This window comes from Rana temporaria, chromosome 1 (genome assembly GCF_905171775.1).
Source record: "Rana temporaria chromosome 1, aRanTem1.1, whole genome shotgun sequence".
Taxonomy (NCBI): Eukaryota; Metazoa; Chordata; class Amphibia; order Anura; family Ranidae; genus Rana; species Rana temporaria.
Window position 1 is genome coordinate 302,842,636 of NC_053489.1, and position 21,201 is coordinate 302,863,836.

General features: G+C 38.5%; 1 protein-coding gene across 6 annotated transcripts in view; it reads right to left on the reverse strand.

The window, feature by feature from the left end:
• The window catches only part of NFIB (nuclear factor I B), a 288,819-nt gene that overhangs the window by 45,626 nt on the left and 221,992 nt on the right, over positions 1 to 21,201 (reverse strand). For all 6 annotated transcript variants that reach the window (XM_040358479.1, XM_040358473.1, XM_040358481.1 and 3 more), the window contains one exon: positions 3,391 to 3,529. In XM_040358479.1, coding sequence (XP_040214413.1) covers positions 3,391 to 3,529 — 139 coding nt within the window. The remainder of the gene's footprint in view (positions 1 to 3,390; positions 3,530 to 21,201) is intronic.

The window sequence follows — 21,201 nt, forward strand, 5'->3', positions numbered from 1 at the left end:
GCCCAAAAACATCCTGTCTGCTCCTCCCAAGACATCTTGGGCTCTATCTCCCTTGTAACCTCCTAGCATGCTCACCTCATGTTCATCTCCTGAACCTCTTCCATCCTCTGGAACTCTCTACTCCAGTTTGTCCGGTTAACTCCTACCCTGTGTGCCTTTAGGCGATCCTTGAAAACACATTTATTAAGGAAAGCCTACCCCACCTCCACCAAAAAATTGTATTTCAGCCACCTCTATCAGATTATCTCCCGCAGCTACATTTTGCACCCTTCCCCTCTTTAGATTGCAAGCTATTTGAGCTTACAATCCTATTCTTACTCTTCTCCTCCTATTCCTTCTGTATTGAACTGTATTGTGATCATACTATCTCCCTTTATCCTGTAAAGCACTGTGCAAACTGTTGGTGCTATATAAAGACCTTCACATAAAGGTAATGTAACAGGGACCCTAGAAATCAGGTGCAGAAACGTTGCTACTAGTTTTGCTGTGAGACATGAGAAGTTGTGGGTGTGTCACCCTATCACTATCTACCCAAAAGTTAGCGAACTAGTAATATTTCTTAAAATATTTTTCTAATTTTACTATCATGCATATTTCTGTTGTATACTTTTACAAATGTTTTCACTATTCTGAGTAAATCATTTGTGTTATAAATTAAATCAAACTTTGCATTTTACAAGATGAAATAAAATACAAATGCACGGTATCAATTTAAGTATTCTTCGCACAGTTACAGGGTCCCATTATCAAGCAAAGTTACAAAAATCATATTATTATCCATGTAATCAAGCATTTGTCATACTTGCATTTAGCATGCATTTTACCATTTTACATCCTCAAGGAATCTTCAATTAGAGGAGATTAGCTAATCTCTTGATGCGACACGTAACCCCTTTGATATTGTGAGCAGCCTGGTTTATAACAATTCTAAGCTTGTGTCCCTCAAAAAGTAGGCTCTGAAGTGCATTCCACTTTTTCAGTCAACCCAGAAAACCCACCTATATATTTGTTATGTGTTATGGTATTATCCCTACAGCATACCAAAAACAATAAAAAAAAAAAAAAATACTTCTTACCTTTTGGATTTGTTTGGAGCAGGTCTCTGGGCTGACTGCAAGCTATTCTGAACAATTTTACAGACCGTGGAAACTTTGAGTTTTCCCTGATTAACATACAATGCAAGAAGCTTCTAGATCTTTAACCTTTTGTTAGGATAGATAGTGTTCAAACCTAGATTAGAGCTGATTATGAATTCTGCCAGCACAGTACAGATAGGGTTAATTATAGTAAACAATAACTTCCTAGCCCCCGCTCATATTACAGGGAAATGTAAGCCAATACTAGGTACACATGGGCCAAATTGTCTGAAAATAGTCATTTCAAATAGTTACCCACCAATTTTTGGCCCGTGTGTACAGCTCCTTGTCTGACAAAAGTCGGTTTCACGACCAGCTTCTATCAAACGAGCATGCTGGAAAACCAGCACCTGATTGACATCTGATATGTTCTGGTGGGGGGGCCCATTGAGTATAAGGCTTTAGTAGGAGTATTCAGAAAGGTGTTAGCCCAGTTTGCCTGCAAGCAGACTTTTCATGTTTAAGTATGCTTATATATACAGAAGAAGTTGACCATGTTGCCTCAGAATTAAAATACCTATAGACACCAGATGATTAACACCAACAGAATGATAAAAGGCATTCATATGCCTTATTACTGGCCTACAGTGCTGGTTCTAAGTCAGGGTGATAATAGTACTTGGCTAGGAAAATTCCACCCACATGATTAATCCTTTCCCAGAGTTTAATCAGCCAACTAGTACCACATATGTCAAAGGGCCCACATATATACAACAGTTTCTAATTCCAACTTTAATAGGCTAAATTTGGCAAAAATCATCTCACTTGGAACCTTAAAACATGCAGCTGGGCCCATTAGCTAGAGTCTGAGCTACCATATCTAAAACATGCAGCCATTTCTAAAAAATGTGGTTTCTTAGCACCACTCCTGGTCCTTAGATTAAAACATATTCTGGTCTTCCTGTTATTCTGTGACTGTCTCAGAAAGTGCTACCAGCCTAATTTTCCAATGTTATTGCCCCTTGTAAGAAGAGTGTGTCTTCTGTTTTGTGCAAATGACTATGAAGTAGCAAACAGAAGTTCCAGAAGTTTGGGAAGAATGCTGCATACATACCGTATATACAGTCTTCCACGCCAATCTCATTTTTTAATACGTTCACAATAGGAAACTTGCATAAAAAAAATCCTGTGTACAGTGCATCTGAAACTAGAGACTAGAGCACCTGAGACATGTAACCAACACATGTCCTTTAAATAATGGATCTGAAGTGCTTGAAAACCCAACATAATATGTTTCAAAGTATATATGTGTTACCAAAAACACAATAAAATATTTTAGTGCATTATAGTCAACCCAAGTGCCAGATGGCCAATATGCCAAAAAAGTGCAGACTGAATCCATTTTTAGCCTGGTAGTCAGTGGAGTCAGAGGAGGCACATATTCCCAGTCTTCTTAAAACTGGCTTTTGTTTTCCACATTGGGCTTATCAACTACTGAATTCATCTGATTAATTTGGCTACATCTGATGATGATATGTGTATGCCTATGCTTATATAGAATAAGTAATTATTGTGGGGTTAGGTTGGCCATTGAGCCACAGAAGTCAAATTGAGAATGACAGGAGGAGACACATTGCCAAAAGTGGGGACCTCTTGTATTATTCTCTCCAACTCAGCTAACAGGTGTTCTTATTGCATGTATAGTAAAGCACTTTTCCTATGGAAATGGGTCTGTCTGATTTTTTAACAATAAAGTAAATTAACAATGTTCATTTAAAGGTGCTTAATACACTTAAAATGTACAAAGACCCATAGGTTTCTCATCTACTGGCTACTGATAGAGTCTTAAGGGAGATATTTGCTCTGTTCTGGGCAAAATATACAAGCAAAAGTGAAATAGTGCTGGAAACTGCTACCGATCATAAGGCAAGTTTAAAAAATAAATATACAAGACGAGAGACATCTGCATTAGGATAGTAAGGAAATGTTAGTCAAAATGGAATTCCCTCCATAACCCAGGTAATAAGTCAGTGCTTAGAAGGCATTGAAGGAGATGACTAAAGTGTTGATTAAAGAACTTGAAGATAAAACAATGAACTAGTTAAACTAAGATTGATTTCTCTGCAAGGGAGAAGAGGTCCATCACCTTAGGGCACTAGCAGAAAACTGAGGACCCATGGAATGGGGCCCTCAAAAGCTTTGCTAATGTCCAATCATCTGTAGGTACACGCCTGTGTCCTACACTGTACAATTAAGATAATTTTTTCATAAATAAATGGGTTATAACATGCCATTGTTAGTCAATTAACCTCACCTTCAGTTGATGTAGTGATAGGCTTTGTGTCAGTCATGGTCAGTGTCACTGGTCTAACTGCACCATGATGGGGTGATGGGGCCAACACTGGAGTAAAGTGGCCAGGCACCTTCCCAACGACTTGCCCGCTGCTGTTGGGCTGTAAAGAAATCATGGTAAATAGAAATCATTAGTATGTGTTGTCACTCATTATGAAGGTAATTCAGCATTAATCAAAGAGATTAATTTAACAAGAAAGGCTGGAACATTTACTGTTATCACAATTTTTAATTGAACAAGTCTTAAACCACCATTCTTTACACTCTCATCACAAGTTCCCTGGGGGCCTGTGATCAAACACTGTTCAAGTTACCGGTATTTCAGTGTTTTACACATTTCGCCTCAGGACTGTAAATGTATTTACCTTTAGGAATAACTTTACCAAAGTTAGGTTCCCTGCTGTTTGCTGTCACAACGATCATACAGATCTGTGCAGTAGAAGCTGCCTATAAAGCCATATTAGATTATAAAAAGCAAGTCTGTCAGTTTAAACCACTATATCCTTTAATTGGCTATGACACAAAAGTTATCCAAGCTTCAGTCTGCTCGGGAAGGAGTTTAATGTTCAAACTCTATGCAAATCAAGAGATTTCCACTGCAGCTAGGCACAAATATAAGAAACCATTTGGATTTGCATGCAAATATGTTTTTTGGAAAGCTATATGTATAGACATGCATATCTATGTTGCCCAAATGTATGTGTCTATGCTAAGAAGCCACACTGGTATGAGCTGTTTTCGTATTGGTTTTGGAGAATAGAAAAATCTGAAACAGTAAAATACACTATATATGGTTCTTTCTGTATTACCATTATTTTCTGTTAACCCTTAAAACACAATGCTAATGCTGTAAAACTCATCCAGCTGCTTTTTCCACAACACATGGCACTGCAAGAACGAGTTATGAGTGGACCAGACTCATTTGTATTACAAATCTACATTTGCTATGGTCTCCTTGTGGAAGATGAGAGCTTTATATTGCTGAGAACCCTTTTTAGTGTGAACGCAGGCACACTGCGATTTTTTGCACCAGCAGACCAAAAATGAGCTGATATACATATAACTTGCATGGGTTTTTGGTATCCTATCTATGTGAGCAGGCTTGGGAAACCTCAGTGCTTTGACCAGTTTGCACAGCATACTAGACACAATATACAGGGTATAGATGTTTTAAACTGACAGAGTCACTTTAAGCCATAATTTGGATTCAAGTATGCCAAACTTTGGAAAAGAGTCCTCTAAGCAAAAATATAAAAGATTCTTTATAAGATTAATATGCTTGTCTATTAAAAAAGCATCACAATTAACAACTTAATAGGCAATTTCTGAAATCAACAGATTTACAGCTTTTACATTTTCAAATTTATGCCCAGAAGCCTAATCCTAGCCTGGGAAGAATAATGAAATCTCTTCTAAAAGAAATGAATTGAAGTGACATTCAAGAGTAAAATGGAGTTAAAACTGAACAGAGGGAAAGTTGTAACCATACATACTGTCAGCCAGACTAGCAGCAGTTGTTAATGTGTCTATTGAAACTGTCACAAAAGACAAAACAATAGAAAATACTATACCAGCTACATAGAATTCCATTACAATAGAGTAATTCAGACACACAAATAATCACTACAAGCATTTCAAGAAATTATGTTTGGGAAAAAAGGGCGAAGTACAGATTAAGATATGTTTTCCACGTGTCATTGGTCTAGATGTGCTTAGCTATGTTACTGAGATCCTGTGGGACACAATTATAGTCATTAGATGACAGCCATGCAGACATTTTAAAGCATTTTGACCCGCAAAAAAATAAATTCTGCATTTTCTGTACATAAACACAACCCCGGTATGATTCGTATATTGGTACCTACATTATCTAGTAAAGTCTGAGGTTACTCTCAGACAACTGGATTATCGACCAGTACTTACAACACTGGTAGACTTAAATAACAAATCAACGACTGTCTATGGGTACCATTATGTAGTTTACTCCATTAGGCTCAAAAAGCAAATCCAACCAAATCGGCTGACTGCAAGTGCAGCATGATGATTGTCTTTGAAAATCATGTCCTTTTTGAAAAATCATATAGAACTGGATGAAGGGTGGGGCTGGAGACCCAGAGGGTGATGCTACCAGTTGGATAATGCAGTCCCCTGACCAACTATGGATGCTGGTACACAGGATTTGGAATACTCCCATGTTTAGGAGTATTCAAACTGCAGAGGTGATACCCTTCCCTGAGCACCGCACGGCCAGTAATAAAGAGACTTCTAGCAGTTGGGAAGTATAAAAAAACAGTAGCTTGGAATTTTTAAGCAACCCCCCCCCCCCCCACATACATTTCAATGGGTAATCTTAAAATTTGGGTAGAGTGAACATTTAAAAGAATATATCTAAAGCGTGCAATGCATGGATATGTTCATCCAGTAGGCTGATCAAAAAAACTGATTGGATTCCCCAATCCACACAAATGGGATGGATGGAGGAATCCTCCCGGCTATGCTATTGTATTCTGATAGTGGGGAATCCTCTGCTGGCAGAATATACTGATCACAAATGCAGCTACTTGGCTGCAGGGTTGATCAAACCCTTTTGTGAGAAGTTAGTCATTACATTGACTTCTCATGAACATGAATGGCCATAGGTGGATCAAATTTCAACCAGTCCTTGCTGAACCAGCCAAATTTCGATCCATCTTTGGCCAGATAAAAATTTTTTAGAAGCACAAATCTTTCTACATAAATGATAACCAAACTCATACAATTTAGCAACAGCATAATCAATTCTAATCATATGCCAATGTTAACTTTCCAATAGGACTTCTCATGCTGAATCCTGCACCAAGGTACTGATTCTAGAAGGAGATTACACACATATACTGTACATCCAATATAAATTCCTTAATTCGTGTTCCTCAATGTAATAAAATAAAGCTCTACTAGCTACTTAGATATCGCTTAAATTAAAATTTTTTTTTTTTTTCATTTCTAATAATAGCCAACATTGTATAACATTCTATTAATATAGACGTAACATGACTATATCTTTAAGGAAAAGATTTGAAAATATGTTTTGATTCCGTTGCCACTAAAATGCTAACACAGAACACTTGGTCAGGAAAAAGGTCAGTACAGATGTAACGGCTGCCTTTTTGTTTAACTTCACCCTGTGTAAATATATAATGTGATGGTAAATATTATTACTACTATTCCTTTATTATTTGGACTGGAATTTTTCAATAAAACATGTCAAAAAGAAAATAAACATATTTTGATTTGGATTAGACAACATTTTATTTCAAATAAAAAGATGTTTGTGTGTTTTGCTTTGTGCCATGTTAGAGGAAATTTGGAAGGCCCGGAATATATTTTTACAAGTGTGGCGTGCAAGTTGGAAAAGATAATAATAACATGGACAGATTCTTTATCATTTATTGACGCAGCATTCTCCGGCAATGATCTGGCGTCACATGGGAGTGCAAGGTCAGACTTTTTCTCTTGCTTAGGACTCAGGTGCTAAACTGCAGCAAAGAGCTTTCCAATAAAGGCATCTGGCTGCTTGGCAAGCTCTGGAGCCAGTTGTGATCACAGCTTTGGGGCTGCCTTGGGGTACACCATTTGTCTTGGATGCTAATCAAGTTTGTAATCACTGTTTTGGCCATGACGACCTCTTGCTATTTTACATTATAAATACTCAATCTATATCCATCTCTGAAAGCCTGGAAATAAAAGTGCAGGGCTTATGTGGAAATAAGGTAAATTTATGTTTGTCTGCTCAAAAAGTAGGCACAGGACTATTTGGAATTGTATGATGCAATGATAAGGACTAACCCAAAGGAAACACATTTGCTGGAAAAAAGCCATATTGTAGTATTAAATAATTAGCTGAACATTCAGTGACCAAGATAAGTCAACAAAACCCATACACAGAATCTCTACCTTTCCATTAGACACTTTCTTAGACTTGGTAAACCTCCAAGTAATCAAATTACACAGATTATATCACTGTACTTAACAGGAAACATTTTAAGTGCTGCACATTATGTTAGCGGTAAATAAAATGGACATCTTCACAAAGAAACATTTGCAGGACACCTTTACAAAATACTGTGTATGTATATATATATATATATATATATATATATATATATATATATATATATATGTTTTCCATGACTTGAAAACGTATCTGTACAGCTGTGAACAAATTAAGATGAGAGTAGGCCTTGATTCCCATCAGGTTTTTCCTTTTATTTAGGACCCCAGTAAAGATGTATGTGCTATAGAGACCATAATTCCCTAGAAAAAAACAACATTAAAGTGATTCTTTTTTTTCCCCCTATAAAAATTACAAGCATGTTATACTTACCTCCTCTGTTGCTGTGGATTTGCACAGAGCAGCCCCGATCCTCCTCTACTTCGGTCCCTCTTCTGTGCTCCTGGTCCCTCCCTCCTGTTTCAGCTTGCTATGGGGGAACACAAGCCGAGTCACAGCTACCTGTGTCCATTTAGACACAGACCCCTGACCCGGCCCCTCACCCTCTCTCCCCTGATTGGCTAGCTGACTTTGATTGACAGCATCAGGAGCCAATGGCTCCAGTGCTGTTTCTCAGCCAATCAGGAAGGAGCATCTGGACAGCTGAGACACTCGTGGACATCAATAGGCAGAGAGGGGCCTAATACATTTTTATATAGGAGGCCTTTTTCTTTAAAAACAAGGGAACAAGTACATACAATCTACCAAATTATGAGGAAGATCAGGGGAGGTTCTGGTGGCACTGCAACACAACCAATAGATGCTCAACATTTTTACATTTAACCTACATGCTGGTTTGAATCATTATTATTATTTATTTTCTGTACAACAATGTGGAAAAAGCTGGCTAGACATGGCACCAAAACTGCAAAGAAACATTTACATGACTTTACTTCCATGTTGCTACTTCCATAGTGTTTGCAAAATGATGTATCTTACAGTTACAACACAAGGCCCTCTTTGCCTTACTACAGAGGTTTAATTGAACTGAATATATTAAATGTATGAATACAGTGGTGCAAGTCTTACACACCATTTATTTGTGAATGTGCTTATTAATTACATTTGTATAATTGGTGGCTTAGATCAGTAGTGCTACTTTTTGGAATTTTGGAAAACAAATGTTAGTTTTCTATTGGTTTGGACCAGAAGACAATATGATATAAAAATTGAAAACAATTAATGTCTCATGAGCCCAGTTTGACTGTGGTAAGTATATGCCCTGTCTTTGCAAAGGTTTGGGAAATGGTCAACTATCAGATTGTTAGTCATATGCTTTATAGCAGGATCTTTGTATTTACAGAATTATGAGATCACTGTTAGAGCCAATACTATCACTTTACCACAATATCCAACTACCAATCATGCAAATGGGCCGTGGAATGCACAGCTTGCTCAATGCATGTTTTTTTGGTTGTTACAATTTGTTGTAGTTAAAAGCATAAAAAGAAAATTCCCTCTTTGTGTTTTTCATTGAAATCAACATGAGCTATGTTGCACTAAACTAATTTTCCTCTACATATTCAATTGAATGACATAGCTGTTTCACTATAATCAGTGCAGTGGTAATGTAATTACACCACAAAATTGCTGTGGGGACTGCAAGACAGCTCAGTTGCTTGTCCTAACAATCTAAATGAAAGCATTACTGAGTGTGGCTGCAGAGGAACAGTTCATTCTAGGTAAAAACTGGCATGGTATCGGCATTTTCATATGCAGTCCTGTGAGCAGCAGCCCTTTGACACTCAAAATGCTGATATATTTTAGTATGAAAAAAGTGTACTTTCTGTCTTGATGATTTCATACCACATACATTTTTATTCTTAAGAATTTACCTTTTCTTGGAAGAAAGTTTTTTTTTTTTTTACAAAAATAGCTTTACCATGTATACTTGATCGGCATTATTTTGGCATTTCTTTATATTGGCATTAAACCACAACATAAATTTAAACTTTACGTGTACATTTAAGTATACTAAGATACATTGTTATGTTCTACCTTTGTTTTTCTGGTTTAAATCAACTCCAGTGGCGGCAAAAAACCTAAACCCTGGCATTTAGCTGCAGATAAAAGATTGATGTTTTCTGTATGAGAACAGTGGTCTCTCTGCAGCAGTCTGGTACACCCTTGCCTTGTCTTCACTATAGCTCTGCAATCAGAATTAGGTTAGATCTAAAGGTTTGTATTATTACTGAACAGCAAACAGAGCTTACTCTAACCACAAAGGACACTACCATAACAACTGCAGTCACAAAAAAAATCTCTATCAACCTGGTTGAAATGTATGAGAACCCCCTCAAATCTATGCTTTGTGGTAACACAAGATCTTTTTGTTGTTGCCATGCAGGGCAGCGCTTTATAAATGAATGGTCTGCCTTAACGTAGCACACAATAAAGCGGAGTTCCACACAAAAGTAGAAGTTCCACTTCAAGCACTTCTTACCCCCCTTTATTCCACATTTGCCATGTCATTTGTTTGGCGGGGGGAGCAGTTACCTAGTTTTGACAGGTACCCAGCTTCCACTTCCACTGTGGCCACCTAGGTGACTCGAGCTGAAGTTCTCTTCTTCCCCTCCCTCTCTGCAATCTTCTGGAACATGTCACATGTCCCAAAAGATAGCCCGTCCATTGAGGAGGCGCAGCGTGACTCATGCGTGCGCAGTCCACACCCGGCTGTGAAGCCACAAGCTGTCACAACCAGGTGCCCACACTTGTAATGCCTGCACTGGGGAGAGGCAAGCAAGAGAACCAAGGGTTCATGCAGCTGCATCGCTGGATCGTGCGGCAGGTGAGTGTGTGTTTATTAAAAGTCAGTGGCTACAGTTTTTGTAGCTACTGACTTTTAATAAACACAAAAAACTACTGGAACTCTGCTTTAACATTAATGTAGAAGTCCCCCCTAACACTAAATCCCTGCATCTAAAGACATCTGTGATCTAACACTAACCTATCTAGCCCTGTAAAGAAAAAATCAGTATACATACATTTTCTGAAGCCAATCTGACCCAATCCCACGCTACAGAGCTTCTGCCGCTGGAGACCGGATCGGACCGGCTTCAGAAAAGTTATGTATACTGATTTCTTCTTTACAGGGTTAGATGGGTAAGTGTTAGATCGTGGATGTCTGTAGATACAGTGATTTTAGTGTTAGGTTGGACTTACACTTTAACCACTTCCTTACTGGGCACTTAAACCCCCTTCCTGCCCAGAGGACTTTTTGCGATTCGGCACTGCGTCGCTTTAACTGACAATTGCGCGGTCGTGCGACGTGGCTCTCAAACAAAATTGACGTCCTTTTTTTCCCACAAATAGAGTTTTCTTTGGTAGTATTGGTGGTATTGGTGGTATTTGATCACCTCTGCAGTTTTTATTTTTTGCGCTATAAACAAAAATAGAGCGACAATTTTGAAAAAAAAATAAAATATGTTTTACTTGTTGCTATAATAAATAGCTCAATTTTTTTTTAAAATTTTTTTTATCCTCAGTCTAGGCCGATACGTATTCTACATATTTTTTGTAAAAAAAAAAAAAAATCGCAATAAGCGACTGGTTTGCGCAAAAGTTAATGCGCCTACAAAATAAGGTAAGGAATTATTATTTTTTATTATTTTTTTCTGCAATTTTTATTGCGACTGCGACGACACTTTTGACACATTTTTGGCACCATTCACATTTATACTGCGATCAGTGCTATAAATATGCACTAATTACTGTATAAATGTGACTGGCAGGGAAGGGGTTAACACTAGGGGGTGAGGAAGGGGTTAAATGTATTCCCTATATCGTGTTCTAACTGTGGGGGAAGGGGGGTGACGGGGTGACTGATCTGTGTCCCTATGTACAAGAGACACAGATCGGTCTCCTCTCTCCCTGACAGCACGCTGTCTGTGAGAGCCGGCAATGAGAAATGATCTCATATGTAAACATATGAGATCATCTCTCATTGGCCGCACAAATCGCCTAGCGAACGGAAACCGTTCACGGCGATCTGTGATTGGCTGTGTCCAAGGGACACGGCCAGCACAGAAGTTCCCCGCTGCGCCCTTGGGAGCGCGCTCGGGGAACGCGGAAAGGGGCGGCCGTAAAAACACGGTGCCCCAGAGAAGTAGAACCACCCTGCGGCCGTATATAGTCGTACGGCCGTCCGGAAGTGGTTAACATTATTCCAACTGAGTTGAAAACACAGGTCTCTGTTTAGTGGATACCATTAGGGATGTTTACCTCTGTTCCAAGGTCTCAATGCTCTTATTATGCTGTATCTATTGTTTTGTTACACCTATATACTCAGTACCATTGAGTGCAGTAACTTAGGTGCAGTTCATATGTAGTCAAACTGCAAAAGAAGCTGCATTTGGGAACACATAAGTATGGGAAGATGACCATTAAAACAACAATTTACCTGCACACTGGTACATGAACCAAACAGGCCAAAACATGACCATACTAAAATTATTATTATTATTAATAATAATAATACATTTTTCATGTGACTTTTTTGCATAACATTACATCAGCATTGTCTTTGAAAGCCTTGAGCTGTAAATTCATAGGCTGATTAGGTATATTACAGACTACACACAGTGTGATCTCTTCTGCAGACACAAGCCTTGCACATATTATTGCATGTATTGAAGCCAAACAAACCACAGAGCGCAGTATGTTTCATCAGGCCCTCTGAGACGTTTTACAGCTGTTGCCTCACTTAACAGCAGATGCTTTGCTTTCTGACCTTTTTTGCAGCACTGTCCTCTGTATCACATTGAGTACCATGCCAGGATAGCTGTGCTGTCAGCACATCTTGCAATCCTGCTGTTGTAGCTTGCATCCCCAGATGCCCTGACTTCTATGATGATCGAACTGTTCACAATCTTGTTTGGTATTTTTGTGAATTCTGCACCGGCAGAGTGTTAGTTTTCATCTATAAGAATACTATACTTTTGTAAATGTTTAGACTTGATCATCAGGAGTAATCAGGCAATAAATACAAATTTATATTCAGATCAAGTTAAACAATACAAGTTAACTGTAACCTAATTTAGCCAACAATGGCCAATCCAAAGAATACGGCATGATCCATGATAACTGCTACGTGAAATGTTTGTATAGCCAAAACTTTTAGTACTGAATAGCCTGCAGAAGGATTAAACCCCTCTGACAGTTTATTTTGACTCTCTGTGTACCACTGGGGAAATTTATCTTCACTTCCTGTTCAACAGGAAGTTAGTGGATATTTTACAAATAACAAATGTCCCCCTCCCCCACCCCCCTTGGAAGTCTTCCCCTTAAAGCGGATGTAAAGGTACGTTTTTTTTTTTAAATAACAAACATGTCATACTTACCTTCTCTGTGCAAGGGTTTTGCACAGAGTGGCCCTGATCCTCCTCTTCTGGGGTCTCTCAGTGGTGCTCCTGGCTCCTTCTCTTCTCGAGTGCCCCCACGGGAGTCCTGCTGCTGCGTACATTGATACAGACAGCAGGACTCGGCCCGGATCCCATGTCACTGGATTTGATTGAAAGCATGGGAGCCAAGGTCACCTGCTGCTCAATCTATCCAATGAAGACCCAAGACAGTGACTGGAGCTGCTGTGCTAGTCCCCATCGCTGGAACGATCGGGTTCAGGTAAGTAAAAGGGGGGCTCTGGGGGGCTGCTTCACTACAGAAGGTTTTCCACCTTAATGCATAGAATGCTTTAAGGTGCAAAGCATTGAGGGTTTACAACCCCTTTAAATCTGTTTCAGGGTACAACTCTAAAATTTTAGATATCCCCTTGCTTTCTTGTGAGAATGGTTTACAATATAAATAGAGTGGTGAATCCCCCCACTGGGGACATAGAAAGCAATAAAAACTTGACAGAGGGGCTAACCCTTCCCCCACCTTATCCAAACATAAAAAAAAGGTTTTGCCCAGAGGTGCACCTTAAAGTTGAACTTCACTCTTAATCAACATTAACTATTTTAATCCTTATGCTGCTAGCATTAGTAAAATCGATAGGAAAGCATATCATGTCAACTTTTCTTTCACATTTCTTCAGTTACTTCCTAATTTTTCGGCCTAGGTAAATTATGTCATACATCCCAGGAGTCTTCAGGGTGGGAGGAGGGGTTCTCTCAGCTAAGCACATCCTCCTGTCTGCATGGCTGAGCTATTGGCAGATGGATTCCAGGAAGTAAATGCTACATGAATCATCTGCCCTTACTAAAAATGGCCACAGCAGAATTGCTAGAAGGTGTTTTTCAACGTGATTTCTCAGCAAAATAAAGCATGGAGACATGGATAGATGGGGGAGTTTGCTTTTAATATTAAGCTGAGGAGGAGCTGATTATGGAATTTTTTTTTTACTTTTATACAGAGGATGCATTAAGGTAAACCTCATCCCGTTAAAACCACTTTAAGGACTTGCAGAAAGCTTCCGCTCGTACCATAGGTTTGTAGGAAATGTTATTCTCATAGTCATAGTAGAGTCATGTTTTAATGCTTAGCTTGCTGCATGTTATTACCACAGACTTTGTTTGCCTAAACATTGAGACTGACCCTGTGTAGTAGGCTACAGTATCCCTTATGCCTCGAACACACGCCCGGAATTTCCAAGGAAAAAAGTCAGACGGACTTTTTTCTCAGAAAGTCCGGCCGTGTGTAGCCTCCATCTGACTTTTTTTCTCGGAAGTCCAACGAACCTTAGATAGAGAACCTGTTCTCTATCTTTCCGTCGGACTTATGACAGACTCACAGCGGACTTTTGCATGGTCAAAAGTCAGACGAGTGTACAAGGCATAAGTCTTTCCTTGTATATGCAGTGATACATACTTGGGTGTGTATTATATAACTAGCAATACTGCATCATAAATATATAGCAGAAAGTGGAAACAAGAGAACACCTCTACAATGTTGATGTATTTAAAATGAAATCTTTATATGCAAGACAATTAAAAATTATATTCTGTCATTTTAACATGCCCTTTGCACGCTTTTTTCTTTCAAAATATATTTGCAATCCCTTGAAAACATGTACATTTCACTTCTAAAACCTAAATTGTTGTTTGTAAACACATACAAAAAAAATATGCCTATTATTTTTATATTGTTGGTCCTTTGCATGCAACTGGCCAGCAAACTATACAGTAGCAATATCATTTTTTACTGGTTCAATAAAAATGTCTGGAGCAAGCTAGACTGTCAAATAAAAATCTGCCCATATTGATGCCAAGTTCGTTTTTGTAATAAATGTTAAAGACGCTAAGAATATCTATCACAACACAAATGTAGACAGGGGTCACTATGGCACAGGCAAGCAAAGGTTATAATGTGTTTTACTGTTTAAAAAAAGGTGAAACGTGCTCCAATCAAAAATGTGACTTACTGTATAGTCTACATACTCAGAATTTGCAATATCTGCCTTTTTATACTACATAAAAATTTGACTGGTATTGGATTCAGAAATGTTTGATGTCTAAGCTTCTATGGTTCACTGTACACCATGTTTTGAACTCTGTCTAATAATGTACAGCTAAATTAAAATGCTTGATAAATGTACAATGTATAATGCAAATGCAGAATGCTAATGTTAGTAAATGGTAATCTGGATCTTTAAAAGAAAAAAACACTACATCAAAAATTGTCATGCTTGGAATTAGAGATAAATAAACAATATGAATAAATACCAAAAAACCTGCACTATGTGAACCTAAACTTCCAAACTAATTCTGTTGCTGCTGTTCATTTTATATTCCCTAATAAAGTGAATCAAACCACAGCGCAAAAGAGTATTGTGTTTATTAATCACAATAATCAATACTCATGCAAAAATGCTGTGCAAAATAAATAAATAAAAGAAATCAAAAAGAATCCCCAAAAAAACCCTAGCAGTATTGCATGTGGGCGCTTAAGTTTGGTAAACAGGGAGATGTAGTAACTGCAGGTCCTTCCAATCTTCCTATTTGGGCTGCAGATGTCTGGGAGGCCTACCACTCATATATAGAAGGAGAGAGTTTGTATAGTGTAGTACATTCTTTTATTGTAAAAAAAGTTTTAAAATTATACTTACAGTATTCCAGAGAAAAATACACCTTTCACATATATATATAAAAGGGCAATCGGCAAGCTCCAAGAACTTTGTTTTACCACTTGCGTTCAACCGCTTGCCTGACGTGACGCCACTAAGAGACCAAAATCTCCATCTACGCATTTCGCCCTTCCAACAGGGTGTTATAAAAGAATGCAGAGATGTGAAACTCTAAAGAGTATACACTGGTAGATTTTCTAACGAATGTTCATACAAATATTTGCGTGAAAATGTATACAAAAGTTCTCAGTACATTCGACAGCTTGATGAATGTCATTTGTTTGCTTTTACCATTTAATTCTGGAGTGAATATACTTTAGTAGATGAAAACCACATGCACTGTTAAAAATGTGTTCATTTGAAACAAAAAAAGGATAATTTTTGGCCTTCTCTTTTGCATCTTCCTGTTGCTGTGATCAAAAACAAGTTGATTTGACCCCACTAATGATTATAAAATTGAACAAGCATTCTTGAAATGAAACATTTCATTAGAAACCCTACTAGTTTATACCCCAGCTATAAAATAAATACTATGCAGCATTGGCATTATAACAATACCGGTTAGTTCAAGGCATCCTCTGAAGAATGTCTTTCTACTACTTCCTGGGTTACTGTGACCTTCGGTTTTCAAATAAGTTTTCTGATAGTCTTTCATCAACCAGTTAACACAACAAGCAAAATACAGTAACTATCCCTGCACCCAAATAGCCATCTAAAGTGATAAGGTTCATTAGTGTGCAGACACTGTAGTGTTAGACCCCTTTCACACTGGGGCGCTTTGCAGGCCCTATAACGCTAAAAATAGCGCCTGCAAAGCGCTCTGAAAGAGCCGCTGCTGTCTCTCCAGTGTGAAAGCCCCAAGGGCTTTCTTACTGGAGTGGAGCGCAAGCAGGACGGTAAAAAAAGTCCTGCTAGCAGCATCTTTGGCGCGGTGAAGGAGCAGTGTGTATAATGCTCCTCCACCGCTCCTGCCCATTGAAATCAAAGGGAACCATGGCTATACCGCCGGCAAGGCGCTGCCGCAGCATCGCTTTGCGGGAGGTTTTAACTCTTTTTCGGCCTCTAGCGGGGGTTAAAAGCGCCCCGCTAGCGGCTGAATACCCCCGCAAATATGGCAGAAAGGAATGCTAAGAATAGCAGCGCTTTACCGCCAACACCGAGGACGCCCCTGTGTGAAAGAGGCCTTAGCAATTGTCAAAACTGAGTGGAACCCAAATAATGACTTGAACAATTCAGACAAACCACTACACAGGCTTCTTGTTTTATACAACACAAGTCAGCTCTCCAAATTGAAAGACTGTATGAAGGTTTCCAGCTGCTCACAATTTCACACACAGACATATTTGTTGTAACAGGGATACTTGTTCTGTACAAATGTGTGCTCTAATAACATTATTTTGTTTAAGGCAATCAGTGAACTTGCAGGATATAAATTTAAACATTTGCATCTCCATGGTGTATGAGGAGTGCAGGATTGTTTATCTGATCTCTGGTTATTGGTGCTGCTTTAACAGCTGTACAAAACCCATGGTTAAAATCAAATACTTAAAAGAAAGACTATGGATAATTCCGCCATGTATAGCCCTCAGGGGAGATGATAAAGACTGAAAACCTTACATTTTCCACTCTACTTTCTACAGCTGCCTGTAAATTTCATTGACATATTTTTTCCTTAATAAATTAAGGGCTATTTTAGTTAGCCTATAAATGTTTGTCAGTAAAACCAGTATGCCTTGTGACTTTCTGAAGAGGATGACTTTTCAGATGCTTAAAGAGGAGCTACAGTCTCTCCCCAAAAAAAAGTCAGCAGCTACAAATACTGTAACCTGCTGACTTTTAATATAAAGACACTTACCGGTCCAGGGATCCAGTGATGCCGGCACCCAAGCTGATTCTTCAATCGACTTTGGGTTCAGGTCCCGGCATCTTCACTAATGGAAACCTTTGTTTTCCTACTGCACATGTGCGAATCACGCTGCACTTTGTAAATGCTCCCGCTGTCTCTTGGGACCTGTGTCAGAAGGCAGCAGGGAGAAGAAGGAGTGGCCGGACTTACTTGGCGATTGCAGAAGTGGGTACCTGTCAAAACCAGGTACCTGTTCCCCCCCAAAAAAAGTGCCAAATGTGGCAGTGGAGATTTCCCTTCATTTCCTACTCACCATGGAGACACAACCCGAAGTGATGAGGGTAAACTCTTAGAACATTGTCACTGTAATTAGATTTTTTTTAAACTTCCTGTTTCACTGCAATCTTAAAAAATGTGGGGTTTCTGATCTTTTTCCGTGCCAACTATTAGAAAGGGTGGGGTTATAATCCTTCCCTACTCTAAGCAAAACTTAAAAAGAGAAAGTCCTATAAAACAGGTGGCACCACAAGGTGTTTAGTATACCATTCCCATAATATTCACCTTCCAAAATTAAAAAATAATTGGCCATCTTTCCAAAAGTATGAACACATCTTATGTGTGTAATAACTGTTAGGCACCTAAGAAGGTTGAAGCTGTCTTAGCCACTTAGAGAAACAAGGGCTAAAGCAAATATGCTTCCCAATCCTTCAGGCCCCGTACACACGACCAAGTTTCTCGGCAGAATTCAGCCAGAAACTCGACCGGAGCCGTATTCTGCCGAGAAACCCGGTCGTGTGTACACTTTTGGCCGAGGAAACCGACGAGGAACTCGTCAAGCCAAATAGAGAACATGTTCTCTATTTCCTCGTTAGTCAATGAGGAAACTTGGCTCGCCGAGATCCTCGGCGGCTTCACAAGGAACTCGACGAGCAAAACGATGTGTTTTGCCCATCGAGTTTCTCGGACGTGTGTACAGGGCCTTGGTCTGCACTCAGTTTTAAGGGTTTTGGTATGTTAAGGATTTGTTGAGCTACCAACTTTTTTCAGTCATTCATTACAAAAAGCATGCATGAAAAGTGAAAACCAAGCACTGCTTTTACGTACTGTAGTAATAAGTGACCCCTAACTGTCAGCTAGTCTTATTCCTAAAACACTATAAGAAAAACTGTGATTTCAAATAAAGAAATATTAGAAGTGACTAATGAGTTCTTACCAGCCCCACAGGAACCAATAAAACAGTTATATATATATTGAAGTCGTATTTTTGCTTTTTAAAACTAAATCAGCAGTTAGTTGGGGGAAGGGGGTGCCTGGAGTTTTTTAGGCTGCAAGAGCCAAACTTCTCCCGCTACAGAGCTAAGCACCATCTTAGTACTCATGTCCAATGTGTGAGTTGGCATTAACTCTGGTGGTGGTGCTGCAATACAAAACTTAGGAAAGCTTAGTAACAAAGTAAAAAAGGATCATTAAGGGTATAGAAGAGATTTATTTTTTAATAGTGGATACCTTGTGGTGCCTCATGTAGAACTTTCTCCTTGAAATTTTTCTTTTTTTATAATTTAAAGTTTTATTGCATGCACCAGCAAAGACAATGCAAATCCAGTATTGATATAGGGTACAATAATCATAAACTGTTACACAAACCTATAATAAAGTAAAACCATTTGCAAACTACAAAGCTAAAATACAGTGATCTGACAAATAATGCAACAGTGTAAAACAATAATTCACCCAGAGGCTGGTTTCCAATAGAAAGAAAAAGGCATAACGTCATGGAACTTATAAGACAATAAGGTGAGAGCAAGAAGTAAAAGAGAATAGGCAAGCCCAATAGGGGAAGACAAGTTATGAACAGGAAAACTTAGAAGGAAAAAGAAAAAAAAGGGAGGTTGGGGATGCACAGTTGCTCATCCGGGGAGGCCATAAAGGTGTTGTTCTTTCGTGAGTGCTGGAAATTGTGCCAGTAAGAAAAGGTTTTATTGAATTGTTCGTTTTAACGCAGCCGCTAGTTCTCTTTGAAAGTTTAAAATGGCTGACAGGTACATTGTGCAGGCATAATATATTTATTATTTAATGTTGTACTCTCAATGGAAGGACACAATGTATTAATAGTCATGATAATTTCATGCAATTCTTTTTTTTTAGATGGAACTCTCATTTAAGAAAGCAATCTCAGACTGTAAACGCAACCAAAGGCCACAACATTCTACATAATAATAAATACTTTAAAACTGTACATTTAGCCCATGTGCTAAACACAGTTATGAATAGCCAAAACTTTAACAAAAAAGTCTCAGGGGACAATACCATATTTGAAAAGCATTTTTTTCCAGAACTGAGATATTGGGCTTAATTTGCCATAGGAGTACAAGGTGTTCACTTAGCAAAGTAAACATTCATTTGAAAGGTATATGTTTATTTAACAAAGTGAATGTTAGTAAATCCGGTGAAATTGTATTCTTATTGAATACCCAATATGTGCAAGGGAAATTATTGTTTTCCTTCTACATGGACTATTACAATGGAATTTTCAATAAGGAAGGCTACTCTTAAAATTATTACATTTTGAAAATAAAAATGATGCCTAAGTTGATCTAAGGTTAGGGCAGTAGACAAATCTTAATACCCAAATGTTTATACAATTTTTTTTTTTCATCACATAATACTAAAAGATCATTGTTTTTAACAGTCTGCTATACCTCCCAGTATTATTGACTTAATGTACAATGTGGAAACACATCAGATTTAATATTAACTCCTGACAAATAATTTTTCTGTTCTGGATAGAGAAGAGAAGGGTAAACACCTCTGTTTGGTTGTTATAGCTGTGTGTAGGGCTTAGGCTGCATTCACACCTGAGCGTTTTGTAGCCTGAAGCCTGAAGCTATAAAACGCTAGAGGGGGAAAAAATACATTATTCTCTATGGAGATGGCTCACATCTCCACTCCAAAACGCCTGAAGCCGAACGCCTGAAGCTCAAACAAAATCGTTTTGATTTGGGCGCCTTGACGTTTGTATTCCCATAGAAACCAATGGAAACGCTTGATTCAATAGTCTAGCGTGACAACAAGCGTTTCTACTGGCGTTTTGTCGCTTTAATCTGTTCTGCGAAATAGAATATTCACCCAGGAAGATAAAAAAAATCTACAAACATAGCAACAAATGATGAAAGAGATGAGCATTTTTCCAATTGGCTAAAATAAAAAACGACGAAGTTCAAAAACGACGGACAACGCTATATGCAAATGCGTGAATACGTGTTAATACGCGAGACAAAACGCGCGACAAAACGACCGAAAACGCTACGCTCAGGTGTAAATGCGGCCTAAGTGCAGAGATTGTGTCTCAGTTGCTGCTTAGAAACCTGACAGGAAGTAAGAGGAAATGTATCAAAAAGAGAGGAAAACCATCTCTGACATTTGACATTGTGAGAGAAAGTGAGGGGAAATTAAAATGTTATGCTAATTATCACAGGACAGACATTTCTCTTTACCTTCTGTTCTAGGGACAACTGTAAAGTTTTGGATTCTCTTTCACTTTCTGTCTAGGAATCTTCCTAACACATTTATAGAAAATATTAGCCCTCCATGCTTGGTAAGTCCATTGTCTATAGCGCATGACCACAGAAGAACAGTATATGGTGACTTATCTTCACTTTTAATTACCTCCATATCACATGCTGATACCAAGAAAATTTACATTTTCTTTTCTGACAAAACAATTTATGAAAATAAGTAACGATTATGATTGTAGTGCTTCATTATATTGAATTTAATCTGTAATAAAAACGTAACAGAAGTTACAGTCCTTCAAAAAACTATCCAAAACTAGCAAAGG